Raw genomic sequence first — 27,255 nt, forward strand, 5'->3', positions numbered from 1 at the left:
TGCATTCTGATGTTGTGGGTAGTGCGGTTCAAGGTGAAACTTTGTTGCGATGTGCGTGGTAGCTGCTGAAGGGGTGAAGCTTTGATGCTTTTTGCGATGTTCGACTGTTGATGCTGGGGTCTTTTATACACATTTGAGAACAGTGCACGGACATCCAAGCTGGCCCTGCCCTCGTGGGAAGGGCAAGTGAATCAACCAGCCTCACACTCCACAGGAGTACGTACTCCGACGGGCCATTAGAGTTGGTGGATCAGTAGCATATCGATAGATGTGCAGACGGTACGGTGACGGTGTAGGGCACCCTGGGGGGGAGGCAGGTTGGGTCGCTCCTTTCTCATGTGACATGGGAGTCTGCCGGACAAAAAAAAAACAGGGTGGAGCAGCCACCGTCGGCCCGGTGAAAGGACTCATGGAAAGGACTGAGGACTCCGCTGATATGCGTCATGTACTGTACATAGTAGGTACAGTATAACAATACCTTCGGACGTGGTTGGTGTTACAACTGTGGGGGAGGGGAGCCAGGGGGGAGCCTGAAGTCACGGAAACACGGAAGACACGGAGAAGGAGATGATGACACGACGGTGGACAAGGCCAAAACTTTTTTCAACTCGAGACCTCCCAAGTCCTGACGGACAAGCGTCTCAAGCGTGGGACAAGCACCTGCCCTCTTCTTCTGGCGCTCGTCTCAGAACGTCGGCCGGAAACGTGCGGCTAGGAAGGACCTTCTATGCGTAACGGTTGCCATAGAAGAGTCATTTCCACTACGAGAACGCCATGGCGTCGGTCAACCAACAACCCAAGATCATCGTAGTTGATGGAAGCTCAACAACGAATCGGTCCGATAATCCTCTCTACGACCTTTTAAAGAAAGTCCCTTTCCGGGTAGAGAATGCTGTCCCCTCAAAGGTTCTAGGTGCCGAGGAATTGGCGGACAAACCAGCCGTAGTTATCTTTGCCGATCTAGACGCCACAGCGGTAAGAACTCCCACGGAATGGCCGGACCGGTTGACCGAAGTCAGAAGGGCGCTCGGGAAGAGCGTTTTCGTGGTTTTGTGGAGTCAGCTGGCCTCTGATGATGTCGGACTGAGGATCAAGTGGCGGAGGTATGGCTGCGGTGTCCGGGGACGTCTTTGCATTCTATCTGTCCGCTCGTCGCAAGACCCATCGTACTGAAACTGTGCGCGTAGCCCTAGGAAGGACGTAAATATGATCACTGCGTCGGTCGACCACTTGCGCCTAGCCCTTGACAAGATCTCCGATCTCAAATTGCCTCCTTCCACATGGCCTCCCGCGACATCAGCGCAACCCCTCCTCGGATGCCCATATTGTCCCGAAGCGCTTCCATTGGACCTACTCTATGACCACGTCCCTCTGTACCATACCCAAGAACCAAACAACAACGACCCCCTTCCTTGCCCCGCTTGTTCGTACCCACACTGTCGCCTGTCGGTGCATTTCCACGAAGATCATTCGCCGAGTTGGGATACTCGGACTGACAAGATATCGCGCAAGGATCGGATTCCCATCTACGGGCTCACTGTATGCAGGAATCCGAAAGACGGCCGATATCTGTTGATTGAGGAGCCGGGACAGAATGGGTGGTGGTGCCCCGGTGGCGGTGTGGATCCTGGGGAAGACTTGGCGGAAGGTGCCAAGAGAGAAGTCTTGGAGGAAGCAGGCGTAGAAGTCGAGATGAAAGGGATCTTGAGGGTGGAGTTTCAACCCGCCCATCCGCGAGGCCGGCGCTATCCGAGGCTACGGGTTGTGTTCTATGCTGAGGTGAGCTTCTCAGAATCATAAATGGGGACATCACTCTTTCATCAGTCATATGTTTAAATTCATGCTGGTCCCGCACTGCTAACCACTGCACGAAAATGATTCAGCCCGTACCTTCAACGCCCGAGAAACCAAATCTTCCAAAAACTCTCCCGGACTACGAATCCGTCAGCGCTTGCTACGTATCTGTGGAAGACATCGAGAAGCTACCACTGCGCGGGGCGGAACCCCTAATCTGGGGCAAGTACATCAGTGATGGTGGTATGATCTGGCCGATGGAGGTCCTGGGCCGGGGAGGCGATGCTCCTCCTGCCGGCGGCCCAACTCCGCTGGTTATGTCACAACTGAACCCCTAGTAAACACGGAGAGGAACGAGATTGGCACATAGAATTTCAGTAGACATACAAATGAGACCACCATCAAATAGGAAAGTGACGGGATAATAGAACGGGTGTGACCACCCCTGCTAGCACCGGTATGATGCAAGAATATAGGAAGCCTTTCAATACGCCTTATGTGACGCCCACGCCGAAATACGTCAACTCAAAAGGAAACGCAGGGGAGCTACCATTAGACACCCTCCTTTGATACGACCGAAACCGAATCCACTTCGGCCCCTGTTGTCACAAACTCGATGCGTTCGACTCATCGCTCAATCGCGCTTTACTGTCTCCACCAAACGTCTGCGTCGACGGAACCCTGCTCCTCGGGGCTCTGAACGTGGTATAGGCCGTATCCTTAGCGCGAGGCGGAGGTGAAAGCGACGAAGACTGATCTTTGTGATTGGAAATCGAGCGCTGATGCGAAATGGGTGTCGGACTTTGGACAGTAGAGTGTCCGGTGAGCGTTCCAGGTTCAGTAGGGCTTTGTTGGCTTTGAGGACTGTTAGGCGTAACTTCGTCTTCTGGGTTGGGACTGTCCTGGAACTTTAATAGTAAATGACATTATTCACATCCTCTTCCACCGCTGACGGTCTTGGTGCCGTGGATTAGGGGGTTACCTACATGATGCTCAACCACCGCTGTAGGATCGGTGAATCTTGGGACGGAGGATCTCGCTTCGACGTTTCGTTCACGGAGGGCCTCCCAGGTCGTCAAATCCGAGCCTCCGCGGGATCCAGGTGATCCGGGGATGTCGAATGGTACCTTGCCGGTGCTCTGCGCTTCGGCGATGGAGGAACGCCTCTGACTTCCTCGTCGGCCGAGCGCTCCAGGCTGGATAGCAGGCTGGAACAAAAATTTAGCCTCAAGTGGAGATCAACGACGTGCGTCCACAGAGTCGACAACAAACTGACCTCCTGTAACATCCCCGCCAACGTTGCCGCGATCCCTTTGCACTCGTCGATATACTTTCCTTCCTCCTTCTGCCAGCCCTCCATCCGCTCCACAATCCGCTCAACTCGTTCCCGCATCTGCATCAGTTTCCCGACCCACTGCTGTTCGACTTCACTCCTGATAGTAACTTTCTCTGCGTACAGGTTGGCCATGGTGCTGTTGAGGTAGGCTATGATGTTGTTACGGTCCGCCAGCGTCATGCGGTAAAATTCTATGTCGCTTTGGAGCGACTGGTTCTGCTTTGCGCTCTGCAAGTAACGAATAGGGGAAGTCCATTGTGCGATACATCCATCGATGGTTAGAAACATAGACTGACCTCATTAAGCTGTTCCTTGAGAACTGTCAAAGCATGTCGAAGCTGCTGCTCGGAAAGTTCCGACGCACGCTCGGCTCGGTTGCGCATCGCTTGCGTTTGTTGAAGCTCGGCAGCGATGCTGTCACGGTTGCTTCGTAGTGCCTCCATTTCCACAGTTGCTGCGCTGATCTTGTTCTCTCGATCTCGAAGCTCTTTCTCCAATCTGAATGGAAGATGCCTTGAGCAACCGCATTGGGTGTAAATGTGAGGGCTGTCAGATGATGCTCACCTGTTGATCTCAAGACCCAGGACACTACACCTCTTCTGAATCTCAGTCATTTCGCGTTGAAAAACATTGATTTTGTCCTCGAGATATTTGTTTTGTTTCGTCATTTCCTCGTTACGCTTTTGAAGATCTCCGAGATGCTGGCTTTCCACGGATGCCTTGCTCCTCGAGGATCTATTCGTCTCGCCAGCTTTTCGGTTCCATTCTTGCTGTCGTTGCTTCAATTCTGTTTCGAGCGCATCTCGCTGTTCACGAGCCTTCCACAATTGAGTGCGAAGAGCATTTATATCCTGCTCTTTTGGAGACTGTGCAGGCCTACTCGAGAAGGGGGCGGTATTCATCCTCTGCATTTCGTCATCTGATTACGTCCGCACATCGAGACTTACCTCTCCACACCGTTGGTAGATTTATTTCGAGCGTCAGCTGCACCGTCGGCCCTACCGACCGGCCCTATGTTTGAATCTAGCAAGAACCAAAATCATAGAGTACTTTAGCATTGATCTGCCTAATGCCATGCAGACGGGCTGCGTGTTTTACCTTTGTTCTGATTTTCTCCGTCATCACTATCCATCAATTCCTTATCCAGGGTTCTGTTCGTCGTCGAAGTCGAAGGAAGAGCTGCCTCAGATAGATCCTCATCATGAAGTTCTTCCAAAGCTCTCAAATTCCGCTCATCACCGGAAGCCGATATTGGCTCATTTCCCCGCACATCGGACCCGAAGCTGACATTTTGCGGGTGTCTCAAATTGATTTTATCCGCCAGGGGGCTCCCACGGCGATGATCGATCGTAGAGGCGCTGCGCGTGAGATTGGTGGACGACCCAGAGGTCAGTTCTGAGCTGAGAGCATCCGCGTCGGCTTGGGAGAGAGGCCGAGGAGTGAGAGAGCTGCCCTTTCGGCTGGGCTTTCGAATGTGAAATCTGCGCAACAGATCGGTTGCCATGTTTCCGTTTGACAAGCTGAGTTGGGGGACGAAGGAAAGTGTTCGAGAATTGCTGGGACTGAGTGCAAAGGTGTGAACCGGGGACGAGGCCATCTCAACAACCACGGAGGTGAGACATACCTGGCGTAGATGACACAGGAGCCACAGAGCCGGGGATTCAAAGTTCGGACACGAGCACCGACGCCATATGCTATGAGGAAGCCTAGTGATAGTCAGACGACGCCACTGCAATATGTGTTTTGCACAAGTGGGAAAACTCGATCTTCACAAAACGTCGGAAAAGCTGTCGCGTGTGAGACGCAAGCCTCGTTTGCCCATGTCCTTCATGAATTCAGGGAAAAAACGCGTCTTTACGTATTATGCGAAGCGAAGCTTCTGGCGTCATTCTCCTCAGGATTCAAGCCTGGAAACACTCCACTTGCCAAGATGCCAAGGCTTCATCCCCCCCATTGTCGAGGGTCACTGGCAGGCCAAGCATGGCAACAAGCAATGGTGAAACGGCGATAATTTGACTTCTTCTACGAGCCGGTGAGCTTGAATTTGAACGTGGGCGAATGTCGGAAAACTTAGAAGTTGCACAGTTGTGCGACAGGGAAATTTGTAAGTGGGCCCTTTCAGCTCATCGATAGCCTCGGACAAATGTGCCCAATAACCCTGTGTAGGATTGATTGTATGGGGCAACTATCACTCGGTTCCTCTTGAAGCAACGGGTGCATAGGGGAACAAATTTATGAAGTGCTGATGAGGATTACACGGACACTGAGTTAGGGTAGTGTCTGTTCCACCCGTGTGCGGGATTATTCAGTGCACGTAAAAAGTACCCACAGCATTATTTCCGTTAACCCCCCACATTGCCAAAGGGGAATGGGTTGGACCAACCTAGAAACTACATCTGTCTGGCGGCTATCAGCTCGTCTGCAGCGATCAAGACCGTGTCCCCAGGGGGATGTGCGTCGAAGCAAATACGTCTGAAACAGAGGCAGCGGAGTTGTAACGCTGGATGTAACGCGTCTCCGAGTCGTGCGCGAGTCGGTCCCACATCGACTGTGTTCTTCGGTTTTGGTCTCGGACATTCCAACCCCAATAGACACTCAGCAACCAAGATTGCCCTGTTACAACGGAAAGGAACCCGGAGTTTCAAGAACTCGTCAAAACACTCGCTAAGTATCACAGTCAACAACCGAGAATAGAAATGGCCAACTTTCGGACGATCGTTCGACCATTCCGCGTCCTTGGCGCATTTATCGTGCTCTCGCTCTTGTGGGCTAGCCTCATTTCCGCGCACGGCACAGCTGTGTCCGCCGACCGGGTATCGGAATGCCCTATCGCTGAAAAGGTGAGGGATAGGTGTTTCTCGGCTCTGGCGTCTTTCCTTTCTCTCGAGTTTAGTGCTGAGTTTGCTTGTCTTTCTCACTCTATTTCTGCGTTCTGCCCTGTGTTTGTCACGAACGTTGACAGTGCCCTTACTATGAGGTATGGTCAGATGCAGAATTATCTACATGTTTCTTATCAGCGCTAACACATTATAATGCTTCAGCGTATCAAAGTTCAACGCCAGGCACGCCAGAGTGCCAGCGGAGACGACGCTGAAGCGCACCACGGCTGCCCGCTGAAGAGCGGAGGATGCCCTTACTATGAGCAGCACAAGAACGACCATAATGCTGAAGATGCGCTTGTGGAGCCCGGAGATGCCTGCCCGTTGGCGTCAAAGTGCAAGTAAGTGGAATATGTGCATTGTTTTGTCAATCAACCCATCATTTAATGCGCATCCAACGATGTAGGTGGTACCAGGATATCAAAGATGGCAAGGCGAACTCCGTTGATTTCAACAAAAGCGACTGCCCATTGAAGGACAAGGTATCACGTTTCAGTATGGTGAGCGTTCCGATGGTCAATAGATCTAACGCAACCCTTTTTTCTCTCAGTGTCCCTACTACGCTGAAATCAAACAAGCCCGACCCAACACAGACAGAGTCGACGCCGCCGGCAAAAAGGCATCGGACTGCCCCGTCCTGCACGCCTGCCCGCACTTTTCAAAGGAAGACATCAAATCTCAGCCCCATCCCCACGGGCATGCGCACGAACACGGGCACCAAGCGGCGAAATGTCCTCATTTGCAGAAGGTTAAGCAGCAGGAGGAGGCGGAGAAAGCGGCTGCTGCTGCTGGTGGACGTGATGAGTTGTGAGAAGTGTGACAACATTGCGCACTTACGCCAGTTTTTGCTATCCTCAAACCGGGATGGTACAGTCGGCTTAAAGCCTTGGGAGCACGTAAATTGCGGAATGGGGCGTTACGACTTGGATCGGAATGCAAAGATGCTCCATGGAAATGTGTATTGAAGATACAGTTGTTGCGAAGCGAAACTCCATTGTGTCCAACCAGAATCCGAAAGAACAGTTGTCCCATGAAGTGACTAAGAGAACCCCGCAAACAAGTGAGAAGGATGGGTCGGAGTCGCATACAGGAGGGACAATCGACAGGCTCCACTTGCGGTGGGTTCAAGTGAAAGGGGGGGACGAGGTGATGAGCTGTCGCTTGGGCGAGGCTACCGGATCCCATTGCCTTCATTAGCAAACACGACCAAGGAGCCGCTTGACATTTCTCGACAAAAATCCGCGTGCTGGGGGTGGGTTGGCCGCGACCTCCGGACACCAGCTGTGCTTGTCCCTGCGGTAGCAGCTCCCTGCAGAACAAAAACCTGCCTGTCTGTCGCCAACACGTCGATGCAAAGGTCATACTCTGGTGAAAACAGACGACGCAAAACCCCAGGAGCAAAAACCGGACCTGCTCTAGGAATTGCTGCAGAACAAGGTCAAGTGACGTGGAAAACTGCAGAATATGAGGAGTTTTCGACAGCGACGACGGAGAAGCACGTTTTCCCTGTTTTCCTCACTATGCGCGAGAAAAACGCGTTGTCCGGAGGTTGTCTGCGGTCTGGATTGCGGTGTTTACTCGGCATTTCCTGCGCTGGTTCTTGGTATAAATTCCTCTTTGTAAGACGCCGGATTTTGCGTGCTTCTCATCCGTGGCGAAGAAGGTTTACCATGGTCTGCGGCTGGGAAAGGGAACTGGTTTTGTCAGGGATACCGTCGGCATCCCTGGGACCGTCAGGGTACTGTCAAGGATCCTCGATCCAGCCCGGGAGGCCGGAGGTTGAAGGGCAAAAAGCCTTTGTCTTTTGCGCGCCGACCCCGTATCGGCCCTGTTTGGTACACCAGGACAACAGCACTCTGGGACGAAAGATATCCGTGACGTTTTCCGCGGGATTCACTACTGGCTCCCCTCGCCTTTTAGACCGGTGCTTGAAGGAGAGTTCGAGGCGCAACCCCGGGGCATGTTCGTTCTGGAGATTTGAAGCTGGTGGAGCTCTGAAGGTTTTTTGCAGCGAGGCTCGTGCTGCCACAAGAAGAGCAAGAAGGACCCGAACTCGACCTGAACAACAAACGCAACCGAAAAAACCGAACAACTTGAGGGCAGACAGCGAAGCACTTGGAATGGAGCAGCGAACCGAGGCCAGTTCCTCCAACAGGTACTCGCTCCGGGTCTGGTCCTCCGTCTCTCGGACGCTCTCAAGCTTCAAGACCACCGCTGCAGCATGGGCACCCACCGTTGGCGTACATGCTCAACCGAACCGAGGCGAGGTCGCGATCGCAAAAGTCGACAGCGAGGATAGCGGCGGATCCTCGCCCACCATCTCCTCTCGCAGTCGCCGGAAAACAAACTCGTTCACGGTGGAGCGGAAGCGGAGTATGGAGAACCCTATATGGCCTGTGAAGGAGACTACCAGGCGGCCGAGGAGTACGTGGTGGTCGGGGGTCTGGACACTGCCGGCGAGCTTGTTGGGCGCTAGCCCGGCGGTTACGCCGTCGAGCACGGTTTCCAGACGAGACGAAACGGCTTCGTGTCCATCGACGAACCGGACGTCGGTGGACTTTGCGTCGCTAAAGTACACACGAGAAAGCTTTGTCGACATGTTGTTTGATACCCATCTCTATGAGAAGTTTGTGGCCTTTGCCAAGGTACGTGGGTTTGCTTGCGAAGGGGAGTCTGGCTTCATAGCATTTACTTATTTACTTTCGTCCATTGTCCAGGCAACGCTATGCACCGAAAATGTCATGTTCTATGAAGCCTTTGTGCACCTAGAAGTTCTATTAGCGAAATACGTACCTGTCGAAATACAAATGGAAGCGGGCATGACTCGCTGCCTCACCCGGTTCCTGCTCGAGCAGTCCTCTCGCTCGTCATCCCCAGCCTCCACGAAAGGCAACTCCGTCCCCCGGTCCTCCCTCCCCATCGAAGTTCAACAAGCCATCACGCAGTTCTACCGGACGTTCATCATGGCCGGCTCCCCATTCGAGGTGAATATCAGCCACGCGATCCGCCAAAACGTGGTAGATAGCCTTCCGGAGATGTTTGCCACTCAGAACATGAGCGAGAAGGGGATATCATTGTCGGAAAACAACGTTGATTGCGACATACCCGTCACCATTTTTGACGAGGCCGCCGACGAAATTTTGGATTTGCTTTTTCGGAATACGTTTCACCTATTCGTCACGCAACAATACGAGCCATCTGGCCTCGGGCTATGACGCGAGGCTCTGCATGTGCAGGAAGCCTCCACGATCGACCACGCTCTGGCATCCTTCTCGTACCTCCCCGACTACCACCAGCATCCCTTCAAGTGCCATAAAAAGTAATGGGCAACCTACCTTCTTTGCGACAGCCCAGGCGTAGAACATCCCTGTAATTCTGGACATGGGGTCCTTGCGTATCAGATATCAATAATCCCTTCCCTCCACTATCTATTTTACCACCCACAATTTTTTAGGACTAGACATATCCCTCCGATTCTTAGAGTAATTTATTACCCCGGCCCTAAAGATAGACCGTACATGTATTGCTCAAATCCATTTCGTCTCCTTCGTGACCCGCTGCAGGGTCTCATATACTGCATATATCATTATAAGCTCGGAGAAACGGCAGTGGAATGAGGGTTCTTCCAAAACCATGGTGCGGAGGAGATGATGCACTGCGCAAGAGACTCGTCAGCCAAGCAACGCGTGCAAAACGTCACTCGCGCGTGAGTGCGAACATGCATCGATTGATTCCTCTTTCCCTTGGACTCCCCGGCCACTGGACGGAGGCACAGGCACAGAGGGAGCAGACACCGACAAGGCATAAAAGAGACGAGCCCCGCACGACCATACTGTGGCTGCATGTGCATTCCATTCTGGCCCTCAGTTTCCACCCGATCTCCACTTTCAGCGCCTTTCTCCGTGAAGCACCTCCGTCTCTTCAGCAAGCGCACAATGCCCAGCACAAGAGCCTCCTCCGCCGCCGGCTCAAGGAAGGTTGCGCCTGCAGACCCCTTCCCAGGCAGATGCAGTGGCGTCCTTCTTCACGTCACCTCGCTCCCTTCAAACCACGGGATCGGTGATGTCGGACCCACTGCAATTCGCTTTGTCGACTGGCTGAGCGCGGCTGGACAGTCCATATGGCAGTTCTTGCCTCTGAACCCTCATGGGTATGCTGGAAGTCCCTATGGGACACCGAGTGCAATGGCTGCCAACCCCGCGATTGTTTCCTTGGAGGTGGGTGCCGAGCGACAGCGAGGAGAATGCGAGCGATAGCGAGGCTTACTGGGCCGTAAGGACCAGGATATGCTTGAGGTTTCTCCCGACGGCGAAAAGACTGCTTAAGGATGATTCGCGCAAGGGAGCCGCTCGGGGACCTGCAGCGAATGCGGACTGCGACGATCGAAGTGGGGCGATCGCCGAGCGAAGCCAGGCGCAGGGATGCTTGAGGCAGGCGAGCTACGAGGCAAGCGGCTTCGCGAGCGAAGCGAAGCGCGAGCGGAGCGACCCATATTGCGCCAAAGGCGCAATACTCTCTTAACTACGGCTCTTAGGGAGCCTCAGCGAGCGTCAGATCTTTTGCGAGCGAAGCGAGAACCAGATTGCGCCAAGGCGCAAGATTCCCCTCACTCACGCATCGTTATAACCATCGAACCATCCAGCCATCGTGAAGATGGTTGATGGTTGATGGGCCTGTGGGTTGATTGGTCGGCGTTTTTTTCGAACACGTCATTGACCATCTTGCATTCCACGATCTTACAGCCTTTGATAGAAGAAGGTCTTTTGACTGCCGTGGATGTCAAGGAACTGGAAACCCTTCCGAGAGGCAAAGTAGACTATGACCGCGTCACACCGCTCAAGCGCCAAGCCCTCCGTCTCGCCCGGGACCGGTTCCGATCCACCACGAGCCCGTTTCCCAAACACCACGAATGGCTAGGGAAGCTGGAACAGTTCATCGCCAACGAAGGCGCGGCCTGGCTCAACGACTATGCCCTCTTTGCAGCCCTCCACGAGAAACACAACGCGTGCTGGATCGATTGGCCTGCCGAACTTCGCGATCGTAAGCCTGCCGCCCTAGCAAAGGCGCAGGAAGAGCTTTACGACGAGATCGATGAGCATATCTTCACTCAGTTCCTCTTCGACATGCAGTGGGCGCAAGTGCGCCGTCATGCGAAAGAGAAGGGCGTCCGCTTGGTCGGCGACATCCCGATATTTGTCGCGTATGACTCTGCCGACGTCTGGTCCCATCGCAAACTCTTCAAGCTTGATGCGCAGGGCAAGCAGACCGTTCAAGCTGGGGTGCCGCCGGACTATTTCAGCGAGACGGGGCAGTTGTGGGGAAATCCCGTATATGACTGGGCTGCGATTGCGACCGAGGGCTACAAATGGTGGACGCTGCGATTCTCTCGCACACTGGCTTTAGCGGACATCATCCGTATCGACCACTTTCGTGGATTTGAAGCTGCCTGGGAGGTTCCCGCGTCCCATAAAACAGCTATGAACGGAACATGGGTCAAAGGCCCCGGCGCTAAGGTGTTCCGTGCGGTTGACAAAGCACTCGGATACCGCACACCCGTTATTGCAGAAGACTTGGGTCTCATTACGCAATCCGTCCACGACTTGCGCGATGAGTTGGGATACCCCGGCATGAAGGTGCTGCAGTTTGCGTGGGGTGGGGATAGCTATGACGCGACCAACGACCATTTACCGCACAACCTCAAGACGTCCCGGTGCGTCTACTACACGGGCACGCACGATAACGATACCGTCCGTGGATGGGCCGATTCAGCTACCGATGCACAGCGCGCGGCTGTCCTGAGATACCTCGGCAGAGATGCTTCGAAAAGCGCCGTCGCTGATGGAAAACGAAAACGTGAAGAGGACGGCGACGCAGCTTCCGCTATTCCCGCCGCCAAAAAACCCGACAACACGACCGCCAACGGCCCATCGTCTCTTACCGAAAAGGCCGTTACGAATGCCATCCCCACTGTCTCATGGGATTTCATCCACCTCGCACTCGCCTCCGTCGCCGACATCGCGATCGTTCAACTGCAAGATGTACTGGATCTTGGCACCGAGGCGCGCATGAATACGCCTGCGACGGCGGATGGGAATTGGTCGTGGCGTGTGGACGAGGCTGCTGTAACGAAAGAAATTGGGGAGAAGCTGAGGGGTGTTACGGAGGTGTTTGGACGGGTTAGGGAGGTCTGAACGGGTTAGGCTTGGTTCTGTATAAACATGAGATGTATGGTGGAATAGCGCTTGAAGAAGTGAGGCATACGCAATACGCATATAAGAGATTCATGCAAATGCGGTCTATCTACTAAGGGCGCTACAGTATACATATTCACTACATACGAATATACAGGGTCACTCTACGCAGCCTCGACAGGCCTAGTAGCAATCACCAACAACTCATCCAGCGCCGTGCGCAGAACATCATACGGGCCTGACTCGAGCTCCTCCACAGAGAACCCCGTCGCCACAACCGCCTTCTGGCCACTCCTGTTTTGAATCGTCAAGGATTCCTTCGGACACGCAAAAAACGCCTTAAGCACCTCCGTGACGACATGGAAGGTTCTCACGGCCTGTTTCTCGGATTTGGACAGGTGCCGTTTAAGCTGGTCGCGGTGCGGGTCGGAGGGTTTGATTCGGGTTTTGGGTTGGGTTTGAACGAAGGCGGATGGGGTGGGGAGCGGTGGGGCGGCGGAGATGTTGGTGGTGGATTTTTGGGGTTTGCGGAAGGCCGTCATTCCGCGTTTGGGTGCGCCTGGTTCTGAGGCTGGAGTTCCGTCTGATGATGTTGAAGTGTCGTCTGTAGCCTGGGCAAGTGAGCTTCCGCGTGGGGCAAAGACAGGACGGCCCCCTGGTTGTGTTACCGGTGCCGGCGCCGGCGCCGGTGCGGGTGCCGGTGCCGGAGGTGGCACCTCAGGGGCTGGAGCAGCGTTAGCTTTCTCCGCCACCAGTCCTTTTCCCTCAACCGTGCCGTAAGCCGAGATAATTGCATGGATCAACGTGACGAGCTCATGCCAGAGCACTTTATTGAGCGTAGTGGGATGCGCCAGCAACTCTGCCTCCTCTTCGACGTCTTCATCCTCCTCGCTATCGGACCCTTCCGCGTGATTATCAGACCGGCGTGGGCTCGATTTGGCCATGGTCCGTACTTCCTCCTCCCGTCTCGCCGATCGTGTCTGCTTCCTGCGAACGGCACTGTCGTGACCACCTTTTGGCTTTTGCCCATTCGACGATGATGTGCTCTTCCATTTAGTTTGCTCTGGTTTGCTTATACCGTTGAACGAGGCTAACAAAGCGGAGGAGGAGCCGGCGGACGCCGACGCTGACAGGGCCGGGAAGCGGGCAACTAGGAAGTGCTCGCTCAAGTGTCGGTCGACCGTCTCGTTGAAAAGACCGCAGGTGTCATCCAAATACTCGAGGAAAGGTTGAAGAGACTTGAGAACAGCGGGCACCGTGGGAATAGCGTCAGAGGCGCCTGCGGAGGCTTTATTTCCGCTGGAAGATAGATATAGGGGTATTCCGAAGAGAGATTTTACGGTGCTCGTGGTATTGGAAGACAGAATGGTGCCAAACGTCGACCTGGCTACCCTAATCATCTGTGTGGCAGGAGGGGTAAGTATAATGGCCACGGGGGATGCGAGCCATGCCGCAATGTACGCACCTGTTCAGCGCAAACACGGATAATATCTTCCAGCACATACTTAACACCTTCCTCAGCCTTCCGCACCCACCACTCAATATCATCAATCTCACCATGCCGCAACACCCTCACGTTTAAAGTCCCATGCGGCTTCAACTGCAGTTCCAAGTCGTGACTCAAAAAGTCCTCAAACTTCGAATCACGCAGGAAGATGCTGACCGGCTCCGTGCAAACATCATCTTTCCCAATAACATCATGATCGTAGACGGTGATATCCAAAAAGGACTCATTGTCACGCAGCGAGTTGGGAACGAAGAGCTCGAAGGTCTGGTTCCAGGCGGGGTTGAGCGTTTTGGGAATCACACGCGTCCGATGCAGTTCGGTGCCTGCGTGCTCTAGTACGGCATATGGATCGGATGTGGCTGCTGGCCAGTCGCACGCGGGCAGGTTGGAGGCGCGGCTGATGGTTACGGAGAAAACCGATTTGTCCCCATCCGGTTCGAACCTTTCAGCGGTCCGGCTGATGTTTTTCCGATTTATGTTCCGTCGTCGACCGACTGGAGGGGATGAGATATATACCGATCGAGGGTTGTCCCCTGAGGGCAGCCGCGCCAGAATGTCATCGAGCTTGCACAACGCGGCCACGACGTTGTTGAGCTTTATGCACGACTGCGGTGTGAACTGAAACGGTTTATCGGAGTTTTCATTGTCGATCTTGTGGAAATCGGTCCACATCATCAGTGCGTACTCCTGTAACGATTTGCTCATCATCTTCACGAAATCTTTGACCAGGCGATCCTTTTTCGTGGACTCTTTCCAGTCGAGCTTGTCGATGAAGTCCAATCCCCCATAGAAACACGTAAACAGATCCATCACAGACGTCGAGTGCATCGACAGCGGCGGCATGTACGGCTCGTACTTTTCCATATCCACTGCAGACTTCGCCCATTCCAGCCACTTCTGGTCCGTCAGCGCCAGCCATTGACTGATGAACGGAGCGAACCACGATTCTACATCGAAGTTTCGCACGAGAGGTAACTCGGATTCCTCGGACACGTCTTTCAGGAGTTTCACGGCCTGGTACAGATCTAGCATCTCCCCGATGGCAAAGTCATCCTTCAGGGAGAATCGCATATTCTCCATTTCGAGCAGGAAATACTTCAAACATGTTTCTGCAGCGATCAAGACGATGTTGAGTTCGAAGATGGGGTCGCGGAAGTATAAGCGGTAGTTGGTGATGTCGCTGTTGACGGCTTTCACTGATATGGTGAGCCGAATGATCTCGCGCGGTAAGCTGGCGACCCGTTCACTGCATGCGCGGTATCGGGCATTTATAGCTTCCTAAAACGAATTGCCACCGTTCTTCAGAAACTAGTAATCTGAAAGGAGACGGGTAACCAGTTCCAACTTACGAGAAGCTCCTCTCTGACCAACTCCTCCAACCTTCCAGGTGTACCCCATTCAGGATGCTCGCTCAACCAAGCTTTATCCTCGCGCAGCGTTGACAGAATAAGAGCAATCAGCTGCATAGTGCTGTTGCAGCTTTCCGGGGTCTTTTCCTTCCACCCCAGCATACTTGCAAAGTTGCGTAACTTCTCATGCAACCCGTCACTCAGTCTACTCAGGATCGAGATGTAGTACATTTTGTCTTCCACTCTCCAGGCCCGTACGTTGTTGGCGGCTTTCGATATTTGCTTGAATTTGGGAAACAGATCATCTTCGATAATTTGTCCAGTACGGTAAAACGACAGCATCAGGTCGAACAAAGCGACATCGCGGTATTCCTTCGACAAGCGCCACCGGAAGGCGCATTCCGACAGCAGCGCGATGGATGATTTGGATAGGCCAATGGACCCATCGTCCCGCGCCGTATTCTGCATGTCATGCCTGAGACAGGTTTCCAGCAATACACTGTAGCACAGCCGTGGATTCGCCGGATCTACGCCGCCACCTACCCTCGATCCGCCGGCGGTGGAGAGCTTGGCAGCGTTCGGGAATCTTTGCATGAACGTCTGCAAAATCACTTGTAGCAATTGTGTCTCTCTGTGCTTCCACGCCTCGTATGCTTCCCTGTACTGGAAATCTGAAGGTCGCGAACCCGGACACTCGTTCTTTATGATTGAGTCCAGGTGAGCTTTGAGACTGGCAAAGGTGGATCTTTCGTTGCATGTTCGTCGGACGTCAGCAATGACTCGCTGATGCTCATCCTTCGTGACTTCAAACACCACACGAGCCCAGTCTGCGAGATTCGATTCCAAGCTGTTTCCGCTGATGGGCGTATGTTTAATGAACGACTTGAGCACCACCCGAAGCTGCGCCTGATCTTTCAGTATCGGACAATTCATAACGGTCGACCGAGGTTCAGCTTTCTGAATAGCTTCCCGCAACACGGCCAGAAACAACTCGGACGTTAGCAAGAGATAATTGTCGTGATCCTCAGGCGACAGGCCCGCATCCAGTTCCTTGTGGATGTAGGCCCCCAAGACCAGAATCAGATCCCTCACATCTGCGAAAAGGGCAAGATTGCTCGAATCGTGCATTCGCTCCCTCAACATCCGACTCCCCGCTTTTGCAAACGTCCGTGTGCGAGGATCTTTCATAGCCGACAGAAAGATTTCAACCCGAGCTTGCAGAAGTTTTCGGAATGTCTTGAGGGTTGCTGCTCCCAATTGGATGGTGTCTCCCTTCTCGACGCTTCCGGCTTGGGTCACAGCGTTGGCCGGGAGATATCCGGTGGCTAGAAGTACCGCATTGAAATGGCTCGAAGGCTTCGACCCGCTTTCTACGGCTCCGCTTCCGGTCCCAGGACTGCCCGCAGTGTTCGGCGATTTCGCAGCACCCTTATCCACACCGGCGTCAAGCACCGGCATCAGACAGCATCGTAGTGTCTCGATGTAGACGAATCTGTCGGGGTGTGTCGCATCGCTTGGGGCGCTCTGAGCTGGTTGCTTCGCATACTCCGGAGTAGACCCACGTGATGCTCCTTGAGAAAGCTGTTTGTGTCGTAGTAGTGGGCTCTCGTTGGAAACGCTATCTGACTGCGACCCTTGCTTCGGACGGCGCCTGATCGTCCGTTGCTGGACAGGCAGACCGCGGGACATTCACTTTGTTTTTGGTGTCCAGCTGATATGTAAAGAAGGAGTAATATCCTGAGAAGTAGGAGAGAGCTTTGGCGGACTGCCGATAGTAGGTTCGATGGAGGATGGGTTATATTTGGCTGTCTGCCTGTCTGTCCGCAATTTGCAGTTTGTCCTTCAACGGACCGAGAATTATTCATGAAAATGAAGACGGCCGCAGACCGCTCACATCACGCGTGCGCGGTTCAGCGGTTCCCACAAACGTCAAAGCTTCCAAGTGCACTCAAAGCTTCACAGTGCTCTCAACTCTTGCATAGATCGAATCTCGCAACTCAACACTAATGATGATAATCTATATATGCAATGGAAAGTACGGTCACAATGCCTTCTCTACCCAAAAAGCTTCGACAGGACTGCGGCCTTCTTGCGAGAGGGCGCGGCTCCTTGACTCTTGGCGTCAGAATCCACCACCTTTCGCTGCTTGAACTGCCGGCGAACAGCCTTTGTTGCGTCCTGCGACAGACCCGCTGACGCTGCCCCCGTCTCTGGCCCATCTCCCGCTTCAGCCTCCGCCTTCCGCTTCTTGTCACGCTTCCTCTCCTCAATCGCCTCCACCATCTTCGCCCTTTCGACATTCTTCACATATTCCTTCGTCTCCTTCTTCGCCTGCGCCATCTCCGTCTTCAATCGCTGCTCCCGAACCTTGAGCTCATATGCAATCTGCTCGGTCAAGTGGTTCCACTTGAACTTTGGCAGGTACTTCATGTTCCACAGATCATCGTAGTAGAAGCTCCGCTTCTTCCCACCGATCTGCTTCCCGTTCAGATGCTCCGCCACCCGCCTCCCAACCTTTTTGTCCAGAAACTCCACCCATCCCTCCGTATAGTTCTGTCGCTTGTTCTTCCTGTACTTCTTCCGTCGGGCGGTAATCTTCGGGTCCTCCGGTGCAAGGTAGATGCGACCAAGCGCGCCGTACCTTGCCAGGAGCTGCCGTAACTTCACAGGTCGCATGAAGGGAGGTATTCGGGACAGGTACACCACACCTGTGGCTTGTTGCTTCTCCTGGAACTTGGCCAACGCCTTCGCTGTCAGAGGTTTGGCATTTGCTAACGGCTTGGATATCAGCGCGTGGGGATCGGAAATATCGTTGTCGTTGGGTGACCCTCCCAGCGGCGAGTCCTCCTCTTCGTCGCTGTCGCTTTCGTTCTCGCTATGTTGGTCGTCGTCTGCTTCGGGTTGTGACGATTTCGGGCCAGCCGTCGCTGTGCCTTTCTTCCTCAGGTACGCGCCTTCAGCTTCGTCCTCGTCTTCATATTCGCCTATCGGTAGTTCATCGTCCGAATCCTCTGAATCGACTTCTACCCATTCGTTATCGGCGGGCTGCTTCGAGATGTCTGCTGTCTCCTGTTCGGCTGCTTCGTCCTCGGAAAGAGGAGCGAATGTGGGCTTCACAACTTTTTCCTCCCCCGTCACTTCGGTGGTCTTATTCGTTCGGAGTCGGGAGTTGGACGCCTTTCCATTCCCTACTCCTTTTCCGGTTTGCTTCTTCACCATGGTGGACTTCACAGTAGTGCTTACTGTGGGCGAAAATGGCTTTGAAGTGACTGTCCAAATGTCAAAATGGGAGTGTGTAGGGAAAGCTACCGTGCACGTGACCCAGCGGGTAGCCCTCGCGACACTTTGTGAAGCTTCGGCATTTGACGATTTGACATCCCAGGCCCATCACCCTCTCAGAGAGCCACGTCGGTATCACTCGCCAGCTTTCCAGCTTGCTACCCAGCTCCTCAGTGTCTCTCAGTACCAGCATGTTTCCCAAAAAAGTCTGCCTGTCGCTATTTATCTGCCTGCTAGCACTGACGCCGTCGATATTCGCGTTCAACTTCTTCGACTTCTTCAACGATGGAGGGCAGCAGCAACAAAACCAAGGACAACAAAATGAGAGTGCGGAGGGGCAGCGGGCAGCTACTGAGCGAGGTAGGGAAGCTGCAACAGTCAAACTGTGGGTATACTTCCCCTTTTACTCACCCAGGCGACGTTTTCCAGGTTGTCCAGGATACATCTGCCCACAAACCGCGCACTGCGTCTCAACCCCATTAGCATGCCCGTGCCCCAACCCGACAGAGAAGAAGTGTGTAGTGGGTAGCTGGTATGTCTGCGTGAGAGGCGACCAGACATGTGGGACGATCACCAAACTAGCGACGGGGTTGAATGAGGGCCACTCGGAGCTCTGAAACGCATCGAATGCGGCGCATCGCACTGAAACTAGATTATGCACCATGGCATTGTATCATAGGACATGTTGCTTGCAGGAATAGATTTTTTGGAAGGTAGACTGCATTCATGTTGGCGACCATGATCGGCATCGGCGACCTCAGCATAGGTACTATCAACATGACACATGGGGAAAGGGTCTATGTATATACGCCGCTAGAGAGATGGGTGAGCGAAGCGTCGGTTGGTTGGTTGAGCGGACGGTTGGGCGGACGGTTGAGCGGACGGTTGAACGCTACCCTGCTCGCTCCCTCGCTACAAGGAGGCTGGGCTGCGGTGGGCGGAGCGTAGCTCGCTTCGCTCGCAAAAGATCCAACGTTCGGCGAGGCTCGCTAACGGCCGTGGTTAGAGGGACTGCGCTTTTGGCGCAAGGGACTTGCTTCGCTCGCCGCTTCGCTTGCCCTCGGGCTCCCAGACCGAACCAAGGCCGCGCGAGTGATGGAGCGCAAGGAACTCACTCTGCTCGCGCTCGCGATCGCTTGCTTATGGCGACTTTGAAGGTTGTGGTTCCCGCACCATAACCGGAACCGAAACGGCGTCATTGACCACAGCTTGTCCAACGACTCTGAATCCAAACTTCTCGTAAATAGGTTGGGCCATAGGCGAGGCCTCCAGATACGCCGGCAGCCCCTGCTCATCAGCCTGCTTCAGACCCCAGCGAATGATCGGCGAAGCTGCCCCAAGACCCTGATGTTTGGGATGAGTGCAGATCAACTTGAGATACCAATGGGGCCGATCACCAACAAATTGCTGTTGCGTCGTCCCTAGCGCTTTCTCGAAGGCAGCCAGAAACTCTTCATCGCAGTCGTCTGCCGGCTCGTTAGGGTCCTTCTGCGGCGCGTGATACTCCTTTTCCTTGGGTTCCTTTGCTTCCTTCTTCGGAACACCCCAAATCCCGTAGGCTGCGATTTCCCCGGTATCCTGACGCACAACCTTGAAGAACTTCAAGCCGCGTTTTTCAGAGTCAGCAAGCATCTGCCCGTGGCGGTATTTGACGTTGGCGAGACGGGCTTGGGTGGTGGTGCCTCTTGGGTTTATGTGGACCGCTACGATATCGGTCTCAAAGGCAGCAACATCGAGGTCTGCCACGGTGGGAATGTCGGATGAGTGTACAGGCTCGAGGGACAGCTGCGGCCTGACCGTCATCGTATTGGTGAACCGCAAGTAGATGTGTTGGGAGGAGGTGTTTCTGGTGGTACTGTGGCGAGCCCGAGGGTTGACTTCCCAAAGCCCGAGGGTTTGTGGGCAAGCGTCAGAGCAGCGACGTCTGCGACGTCTTAGGTCTGGCTGCGTCTGGCTCGTCCGAGTCGTCTGGCGCGTGATGTCGCCTTCTTTCCTGGTTTAATACTCGGACTCGATTCACTGCAACTCCCCTCCTCCGACTCCTTCCCGTTCCCCGCTACCTCATCCCTGCTTCACCCCCTGTTGCTCGCCCGCATTCTCTATCCGGCCCTGCCCGCTATCCACGAACACTGCTCTCTCGTCATAGCCCAGGTCTGCTCATTGCAACCCCAGCTGCAGGCAAGTTCCGTCGTCAGCGGCACAGATAGCTGAGTATATATAGAGTATACCTTCACCTTTTGGACTCGAAAAGTTCCGTAACGAAATAGCACTGCAAAACCGCTACGAAGCCCACAAAAGCAATCTCACCCGCACCGTCACATCCAAACACAACCGACTCCCACGCCATGTCCCAACAGTCTGCCCTCCGCCGCATCTTCTCCCTCCGCTCTCCCTACCCCTACCTCGCCGCCGCCACCGCCGGCCTCAGCTGGTGGACCTCAGTCGTCCTCTCCGGCGTAAACGTTCAAAAGGCGCATTCCGGCATCTTCAAAGCCGTCATGTTCCATCTCCGCCACGACCCAACCGCCAAGCAACTCCTTGGCACGGACATCACCTACGATGCCAAGCGGGATCATAGCGTGGAAGGAGACGTGAATATGCAGAAGGGGCGGGCGGATTTTAGGTTTGGGGTGCAGGGGAGTGAGGGGAGGGCGGAGGTGAGGTTTAGGGGCAGTGGGAAGGGGGATAATTGGACGAGTGAGGTGTTTACGGTGGTTACGCCGGAGGGGAAGACAGTTGAGTATTAAGGGGATGAGGATCGAGGAGAGGGAGATGGAACGTGTTGTCGTAAAAGCTCTGCAGAGCATATGAGGAAAAGCGGAAACCCTTGAGAATAGTGTATGGCATATTTAAGATTAAGAGCTGGGATTTCTTCAATGCGTTTGGAGGATATGTGGAAGGACGATGGCAACCGGCTCATGTGTCAGCTGGATAATGCCAATGAACCCATCTGTCCACGAGAACCCTCTATGTATGTGTATCGAAGATCCCCTTGGCGGCTGGTTTGCGTTCGGGCACTCGCCAAGAGAGAGGATGTCGTCTCGTCGCGACAGGTGCCTTTTGACGCGACTGCCTTGCGGGAGCGCCTTCCCCACTCCCTTTCCTTTCCTTCGCAGACGATCTCCACCGAATATCCTTACTTCAGTCGTTACCCAAAAACCCATCTCACACGCTCACATATCCCACCCGTAGGCCTCCCTTCACCGCTCTCATGAAGAAGCAGATTGGCTCTGCAAAACATTCATATTGAGACACAATGGCCGCACAAGCAAACGACACCGCGCCCACTGCGGCTCCGGGCAAAGGAGAGCCGGCGGCTGACACCACGGAGGAACTCCTGAACTGGGACGATCCGGAGAACTATGGGCTTGCAGAGGAGGACTGGTATGGAGGCGAATTCGGCGAGGATGCAGGGATCGAAGGGACTGCTGAGGGTGGGGACCTTCAGGGTTCCGCCGTCGCCGAGATGTCTGCAGCAGCGAGCAGCGAAACTGTATTCGACACGCTGCTGGAGGACGGCGTGAAAATTGGAGCTGTGGTTGCAGAGAACGGAAGTTCAGCAGGAAAGGCGGAACGCATACCTTCGCAATCACAACCATCGGCGCAGCCCAGTTCCGATGCACCCAGCGCGAAAGTTACCGAGTCTCATAATGGCCTCCCACCGACCCCGCAGAGCCGTCCGCAGCAATATCCACCACGACGGCAGTACAACCAGCCGCAAAATGGTATCGGACGGCCTGTGCAGACGGGTTATCGAATGCATGGAGGCGAGCAGCGTCCACTGAGCATGCAGGGCGGTCGACCGGGGGCCTATGGCCATCCTGCTTCGGGCACAACTCTTCCGCCAAGACCGGGATTCCAGCCGCAATACAATGCATATGGTGGTGGTGCTGGGTATGTGTATAGTTCGAACTGTTGTTGGAAGCGGTGATGGACGAAAGGCCTAATATCTCGACCTTCCCAAACGACAATCGTTCAACTTGCAGACCGGCAGTTCCCACCGGCCACAAGATCCATGTGAACCCAAAATTCGCAGCGATGCAAGCTGCGCGCTTCCACCCCTATGGCGCCGGAAGTCCGACTGGACCAACGAATCAGAGAGGGAACCAATACATGGGCGGACAGCAAGTGATGCGGCCCATGGGGTATAACTCTGGGCCGATGGGCAACATGAACGTGGAAAGGAGGGTTATGGGAGCCGGGGTGGGACCTGGTATAAACGTGGGTGCGGGTGTGGGAGGTGGAATGGGCAGGGGAGTCAGAATGGGCATGAGCATGGGCGTTGGCACGGGGATGGGAAGCCCTGGCAATATGGGAATGGCGGCGCGTGGCCTGGGCAGGCCGAACCAGGTTAGTCTCATAATGCATCATCAAAGTAGAAACAACATAGTGACCCGTATGGCATTTGCAGGGTCCTCCAAGTCAGAATTCCTCATTTGTTCCAGGCCGGCCAGACCGACGTCTATCGAACGCGTCAAATGGCCATGCACCACTCAGCGGAAACGCACCGCAACAATTCCGTCACGATGCGCAACAGTCACCTGCTGGACAGGCGCCGCAGCCATCCGCCCAGCAATTGAACGCCGCGACGTCAGTGGCAACCATCAACGATCTCAGTGCGTCCACAACTGCAGAGACCCTAACGACCCTGGCTGCATCCAAAGGACTCCGTGTGGTGGTATGAACGATTGCACGACTGCTCATCGGAACTCGTCCCTTATCCACTGACTAAGCCTACCTCCTAAACCTAGAGCGTGGACAAAAAACCCGGTGAAACCGTGGCAAAGGTCTCTTTCGGAGCACCCGATGGTGCAAGAGTGTTCCGGAGGATGTTTCACAAGTAAGTGTCGTCTCTTGGTGGCAAGCTCGTGCCTTGGAGTAGGTTCTTCCCGACCAACTCATCCCTTCTCCTGCTTAGAACGGATATCGAGGGTAGTCGGGTGCAAATCACCTTAACGTAATTACCCGAAGCCGTCTCGATCTGTCGCATCTTGCCTCCCCAGGACCGACCATTATGTCTCAGCGCCGACGAACACTACTGCCGCAAGCCTCTTCCCACCCCATCCGAGACAAAAAAAAAGGCGTAATTGTAGTGAGCACCGAACTCTACCTGCAACTCTCGATCTATTAGCTTCGCCCCGTTTACTATCATACACATTGGGGTCGAACAGGAAAGACCGAATTGGCGGGGGAATATGTACATTGTGGTGTGGCAGACTGTCGCTGTGGGCGAGGAGACACTACACTGCCGGGATCATGCGAGACCGCACGCCCCTCACATACTGACATCATGCAATGCGGTGCATACGACGGCTTTCTGGTGGCCGCTGTAGTGGCGGATGGTTTCACCGGTCGCTAGGTCCCATAGTCTCGCGGAGTGATCTGAGGAACCTGTGATGTTGGGAAGGAATGAAAATGATGATGGTCATTATCGTCAGAACACTGCCTGTATGATCGTCCAGTTGGTTGCTCTGTTGCGTAATCGTAAACGTACCAGTCACGAGATACGCCGAGTCGGCCGAAAACGCGCAGTCCCACACCCACCGCTGATGGCCCGTCAGCGTCTTCTCCAGCGTGAACTGTCGGTCCGCCGTGTTCCAGATCTTCACCGTGTGATCAGCCGAGCAAGTGGCCAGCACCCTGTAAAGTTCATCCGTTAGCAGTCCATTGCAGCAGATCGAGGGACGGGATTGTTCGTACTTTGTATTTGGACTCAACATGCACTTGGTGATGAATTTGCTGTGTCCTGCGACCTTCGTGAGGGCTTCCAGCTGTGTCAGGTCGCCTGTGGTTTTGGTTTTCCACACATAATAGTTTCCCTGATGAGGATATGGCCGTGTCGATCAGCAGACGTGCACGAGACGCGAGGGACTGCCCATCGCGAGTGTACGTACCTTGTTATTCGCGGCTACCAGAATAGATCCATCCGACGCCATCGTCACCGATCGTGCGGGTGTGTCCTCCTCCGGGAGCTACACACAGAGAATCTGCAGTCAGGCCAACATTCCGTCTCCCTTTTCCCGACCAACTCTGCAGTTCCGCCCCGCTCTCGTACCAATTCATGCGTGCAAGCGTTCTCCCCCAAATCCCACACTTTCACCGACCCATTCTGATCGCACGATATCAGTTCTCCCTGATTTGGGTGTATTATGACGTCGTTTACTGGCGATTTGAGTTCATAGTCTCGTTGTATTCCCGGTGCCCTAACATTGAACAGATTTCAGACATCTGCACATCACAGCCGTAACGCGCGTGGGAGGGGACCAACCTCACGTCCCAGATCTTAATCGTCCCATCCTCGCTGCCTGTGACGATCCACCTCCCTGACGACTGAAACCCGATCGCTGTTACGTTGCCCGTGTGTCCGTCAAACGAGGTAATCTACCATTCAGACGCGTCAGCCCCCAACGTCCAACACAACCCCAAGTCGGTCATTCGTTCTGCTTACAGGATTGGGGTTACTGGACTGGACTTCATACATCCGCACGTGAGGGTTCCCCGCTGCTGCTAGGTACCGCTTATCCGGGGATATCGCCAGTCTGTTTACTTGCTAGTGCGAAAACAAGGGAAGGCGTCAGCCCCGTCTCCATCCTCCACCATACCCTGCTTATTCCAGTACTCACAGAATCGGCATGTTGTATCGTCCGCAGACATATTCCACTTAAAGCTTCCCAGAACCGGATGGTGTGGTCATATCCCGCGGTTGCGAGGACGACCTCGGTGACGTTTTGCGTGACGGGTGCTTGCTGTTGGTGCGGCGCTGGGTGAGGAGCCGCATGCGGTGCCGGTGCCGGGGCGCCACGATAGGCTGCGTGCTTTGGTGGTGCGGCGGGCGACATTGCGGTAGGCGACAAGGTCGCAAACGATCTTCGGTTGTGGTGCTTTCGAGATGGCGTTGACTTCCGCTTTAGAGAATTAATTTAGCAGTGAGTTGAGCAGCTGTCAGCTTGGACCGCCGATCCTAAAACAATGTAGGTCGTCCAGAAGTTCAGGGAGGGCCACTCCAAGTTGTCAGTGATCTGGAAACTGTGAGTTGCTTATGAAGTCTTGCGTTGGCACAGATATGAATTTGAACATGTCATGATGAGGTTGGCGCGTCCTTCGGCTCGCAAATACGACGCTTCGCACAGTGCATTTATGGGCTTCCGCTCTAATTACGCCAGAAACATCTACTGTTAACTATCGCTGCAATTGCCCAATCTACAAACATAAATTAGACTCCCTAAAACAAGAAAGATTGCTCAGAATCGACCACGAGCAGCGACCAACAGAGGTCACGAGTATCATTCGGATCGCTTTTGCTTTTTCTTCTTGACACTCCCGTCATCATCGCCATGGGCCTTCTTCTTTGATAGCTTTTCCGTTGACGCGGGTTTCGCAATGAAATCAGAGGCGTCCCCTGTTTTGGCCGATTCCGATTTGCGTTTCTTTTCAGCGGCCTGAACGGGATCATTTTGGTGAGCAGGTGAATGAGTGTTTCCCAAACGTGCGTATGGAAGACGCACCTGATCCATGAACTTCTTCTTGAGGTCCTCGATTGACCTCCCAGATGACTCGTCCTCGCCTTCACGTGCCCGCTTTTTCGATTTCTCCACCTTTTCAGGAGGCGCAACGAACGCCTGCTGCCTTTCTGCTTGTCGTTTTGCGCTGTTCTCTGCCTGAACCTCTTTCTTCTTTGCAAGCTTGGCGGCGTCCCGTTGTGTCTTTGACAAGAAGTATTCTCCAGATTCGATGGCCAGATCTTCTTTTCGCGGCACGGGCAAAGGCGGGAACAAGGTCTTCTCCTTCTTGACCGGCTTGGGGCCTGTCTTCTTCGGTTTCGGGGCTTTGTTTGCAGATCCAGTCTTTCGGAAGTGCGGCAGGAAGCGATCCCACGATTCAGTTGCTAATTTCGGGTCCTTTGCGAGTTCGCGCTTAATCATCAATTCCTATCGACAAAAGTGAGTTGCACTGTTGCAGAAGCGGGATGCCCATCGAGATCTGGTTACCTTGATGTGGTAGATGGGATGAACGTTCTTCATGCAGTCAATCACAATCCTCCTGACATCCTTTAGTCCCTTATGGGGTCCCATGCAACTAACGGTGTTACCCTGAACCATAACGTAGCAGTTCGTCAAAAGTTCGATCGCTTTTAATGTGTTTCCGTTCGGGCCAATAAGTCGTTGACGACGCTTTACGAATCGATCCTTATTCCGCAACAAGTTGCCGATTTTGATAATATCGCTTGCTACGTTGTCTTGCAAGATTTTGATAGCTTGTTGGTAGGGTACAGATCGAGCCAGGAGTTTGATCAAGTCACGGGCTTTCAGGATAATGTACGGGTCGTACGTCTTCCGCGTTGTTTTGACGGTCATGGAACCTTCAATGAGGTCCAGAGTACATGCTACACCCTGAAATATGAGATCTATTAGAAACCAGGTCAACAATAATCGTGATACCAGGAGCCTCGCACGTACCACCGCATCCAGGGCGCTTGTGACCATAGGCCATGCTTCCCGAAGGTAGGTCTCCCTGTACTTGGGAAACAGAGTCGCAAACGACGATTCCTCCAAGAAGGGGCCACTGACATCGGACGGCTTGATCTCCACAATCTTCCAGTGGTCAATGTCGTCGGTATCCCAGGCTATGGAAACACACCTGCGGGTTAGCCACATTCCATTCTTTCACCGTTTTGCAACAACGAGTGACCTAGTCGGCCTACTTACGTTTGTCCCTGCGGTACTTCCCCTTCTTTCCAGGACGCTGTGCAGGAGCCGCTGCCTCCTCACCCTGAGGGGGAACCTGAGTTTCTGTGTCCGCCATGCTTGCTATTGCTGCCGAACGGAATTCGCTGGTCAAACGTCCAACTTAGTCCATTCAGATTTCGAGCAAGTTCGACGTCCCAAGAGTGGCTTACGTTGAGGTAGTTTAATTCGGTTGC

The 27,255-nt window shown here is 54.0% G+C and overlaps 13 protein-coding genes across 13 annotated transcripts; 7 read left to right on the forward strand and 6 right to left on the reverse strand.

Moving 5' to 3' along the window:
* Positions 1-774: 774 nt before the first annotated feature.
* EV422DRAFT_562747 (NUDIX hydrolase domain-like protein) lies at positions 775-2,132 on the forward strand (the record flags this gene model as incomplete). The annotated part of the gene is made up of 3 exons (XM_053071983.1): positions 775-1,103; positions 1,194-1,779; positions 1,884-2,132. 3 exons carry the CDS (start codon positions 775-777, stop codon positions 2,130-2,132), a joined length of 1,164 nt encoding a protein of 387 aa, XP_052929941.1.
* Positions 2,133-2,399: 267 nt separating this feature from the next.
* Positions 2,400-4,727, reverse strand: EV422DRAFT_502461 (uncharacterized protein; the record flags this gene model as incomplete). Its single annotated transcript, XM_053068268.1, has 7 exons — positions 2,400-2,696; positions 2,781-3,002; positions 3,071-3,358; positions 3,427-3,628; positions 3,695-4,006; positions 4,078-4,153; positions 4,229-4,727. 7 exons carry the CDS (start codon positions 4,725-4,727, stop codon positions 2,400-2,402), a joined length of 1,896 nt encoding a protein of 631 aa, XP_052929942.1.
* Positions 4,728-5,716: 989 nt separating this feature from the next.
* EV422DRAFT_7012 (uncharacterized protein) lies at positions 5,717-7,000 on the forward strand. The gene is made up of 5 exons (XM_053074323.1): positions 5,717-5,970; positions 6,093-6,107; positions 6,172-6,350; positions 6,416-6,491; positions 6,560-7,000. The coding sequence occupies exons 1-5, from the start codon at positions 5,827-5,829 to the stop codon at positions 6,818-6,820; spliced, it is 675 nt and encodes a 224-aa protein (XP_052929943.1). The 5' UTR covers positions 5,717-5,826; the 3' UTR covers positions 6,821-7,000.
* Positions 7,001-8,129: 1,129 nt separating this feature from the next.
* EV422DRAFT_562750 (uncharacterized protein) lies at positions 8,130-9,224 on the forward strand (the record flags this gene model as incomplete). Its single annotated transcript, XM_053071984.1, has 2 exons — positions 8,130-8,654; positions 8,727-9,224. 2 exons carry the CDS (start codon positions 8,130-8,132, stop codon positions 9,222-9,224), a joined length of 1,023 nt encoding a protein of 340 aa, XP_052929944.1.
* A 720-nt stretch (positions 9,225-9,944) lies between these two features.
* On the forward strand, positions 9,945-12,200 carry EV422DRAFT_502463 (4-alpha-glucanotransferase; the record flags this gene model as incomplete). The annotated part of the gene is made up of 2 exons (XM_053068269.1): positions 9,945-10,226; positions 10,752-12,200. The coding sequence occupies 2 exons, from the start codon at positions 9,945-9,947 to the stop codon at positions 12,198-12,200; spliced, it is 1,731 nt and encodes a 576-aa protein (XP_052929945.1).
* Positions 12,201-13,365: 1,165 nt separating this feature from the next.
* On the reverse strand, positions 13,366-16,934 carry EV422DRAFT_7044 (uncharacterized protein). The gene is made up of 3 exons (XM_053074328.1): positions 15,057-16,934; positions 13,666-14,985; positions 13,366-13,592 (listed from the first exon to the last, which is right to left on the reverse strand). The coding sequence occupies exons 1-3, from the start codon at positions 16,743-16,745 to the stop codon at positions 13,491-13,493; spliced, it is 3,111 nt and encodes a 1,036-aa protein (XP_052929946.1). The 5' UTR covers positions 16,746-16,934; the 3' UTR covers positions 13,366-13,490.
* Positions 16,905-18,322, reverse strand: EV422DRAFT_511113 (uncharacterized protein). Its single transcript, XM_053068985.1, has one exon. The coding sequence runs from the start codon at positions 18,273-18,275 to the stop codon at positions 17,112-17,114; it is 1,164 nt and encodes a 387-aa protein (XP_052929947.1). The 5' UTR covers positions 18,276-18,322; the 3' UTR covers positions 16,905-17,111.
* A 113-nt stretch (positions 18,323-18,435) lies between these two features.
* On the forward strand, positions 18,436-19,052 carry EV422DRAFT_511115 (uncharacterized protein). Its single transcript, XM_053068986.1, has 2 exons — positions 18,436-18,695; positions 18,765-19,052. Exons 1-2 carry the CDS (start codon positions 18,527-18,529, stop codon positions 18,950-18,952), a joined length of 357 nt encoding a protein of 118 aa, XP_052929948.1. The 5' UTR covers positions 18,436-18,526; the 3' UTR covers positions 18,953-19,052.
* Positions 19,053-20,138, reverse strand: EV422DRAFT_582251 (acyl-CoA N-acyltransferase; the record flags this gene model as incomplete). The annotated part of the gene is made up of 2 exons (XM_053073398.1): positions 19,053-19,838; positions 19,878-20,138. 2 exons carry the CDS (start codon positions 20,136-20,138, stop codon positions 19,476-19,478), a joined length of 624 nt encoding a protein of 207 aa, XP_052929949.1. The 3' UTR covers positions 19,053-19,475.
* Positions 20,139-20,335: 197 nt separating this feature from the next.
* On the forward strand, positions 20,336-21,336 carry EV422DRAFT_7152 (cytochrome oxidase complex assembly protein 1-domain-containing protein). Its single transcript, XM_053074337.1, has one exon. It carries the CDS (start codon positions 20,681-20,683, stop codon positions 21,080-21,082), a length of 402 nt encoding a protein of 133 aa, XP_052929950.1. The 5' UTR covers positions 20,336-20,680; the 3' UTR covers positions 21,083-21,336.
* Position 21,337: 1 nt separating this feature from the next.
* EV422DRAFT_7103 (uncharacterized protein) lies at positions 21,338-23,577 on the forward strand. Its single transcript, XM_053074334.1, has 6 exons — positions 21,338-22,229; positions 22,322-22,685; positions 22,747-23,013; positions 23,087-23,175; positions 23,254-23,292; positions 23,359-23,577. Exons 1-6 carry the CDS (start codon positions 21,592-21,594, stop codon positions 23,420-23,422), a joined length of 1,461 nt encoding a protein of 486 aa, XP_052929951.1. The 5' UTR covers positions 21,338-21,591; the 3' UTR covers positions 23,423-23,577.
* EV422DRAFT_511117 (WD40-repeat-containing domain protein) lies at positions 23,407-25,399 on the reverse strand. The gene is made up of 8 exons (XM_053068987.1): positions 24,959-25,399; positions 24,784-24,885; positions 24,604-24,716; positions 24,391-24,538; positions 24,230-24,307; positions 24,036-24,154; positions 23,830-23,975; positions 23,407-23,726 (listed from the first exon to the last, which is right to left on the reverse strand). Exons 1-8 carry the CDS (start codon positions 25,172-25,174, stop codon positions 23,611-23,613), a joined length of 1,038 nt encoding a protein of 345 aa, XP_052929952.1. The 5' UTR covers positions 25,175-25,399; the 3' UTR covers positions 23,407-23,610.
* On the reverse strand, positions 25,400-27,186 carry EV422DRAFT_552081 (uncharacterized protein). Its single transcript, XM_053071867.1, has 5 exons — positions 27,041-27,186; positions 26,792-26,958; positions 26,324-26,725; positions 25,841-26,263; positions 25,400-25,774 (listed from the first exon to the last, which is right to left on the reverse strand). The coding sequence occupies exons 1-5, from the start codon at positions 27,135-27,137 to the stop codon at positions 25,619-25,621; spliced, it is 1,245 nt and encodes a 414-aa protein (XP_052929953.1). The 5' UTR covers positions 27,138-27,186; the 3' UTR covers positions 25,400-25,618.
* Positions 27,187-27,255: the final 69 nt, after the last annotated feature.

This window comes from Fimicolochytrium jonesii (assembly GCF_025526975.1).
Source record: "Fimicolochytrium jonesii strain JEL569 chromosome Unknown EV422scaffold_1, whole genome shotgun sequence".
Taxonomy (NCBI): Eukaryota; Fungi; Chytridiomycota; class Chytridiomycetes; order Spizellomycetales; family Powellomycetaceae; genus Fimicolochytrium; species Fimicolochytrium jonesii.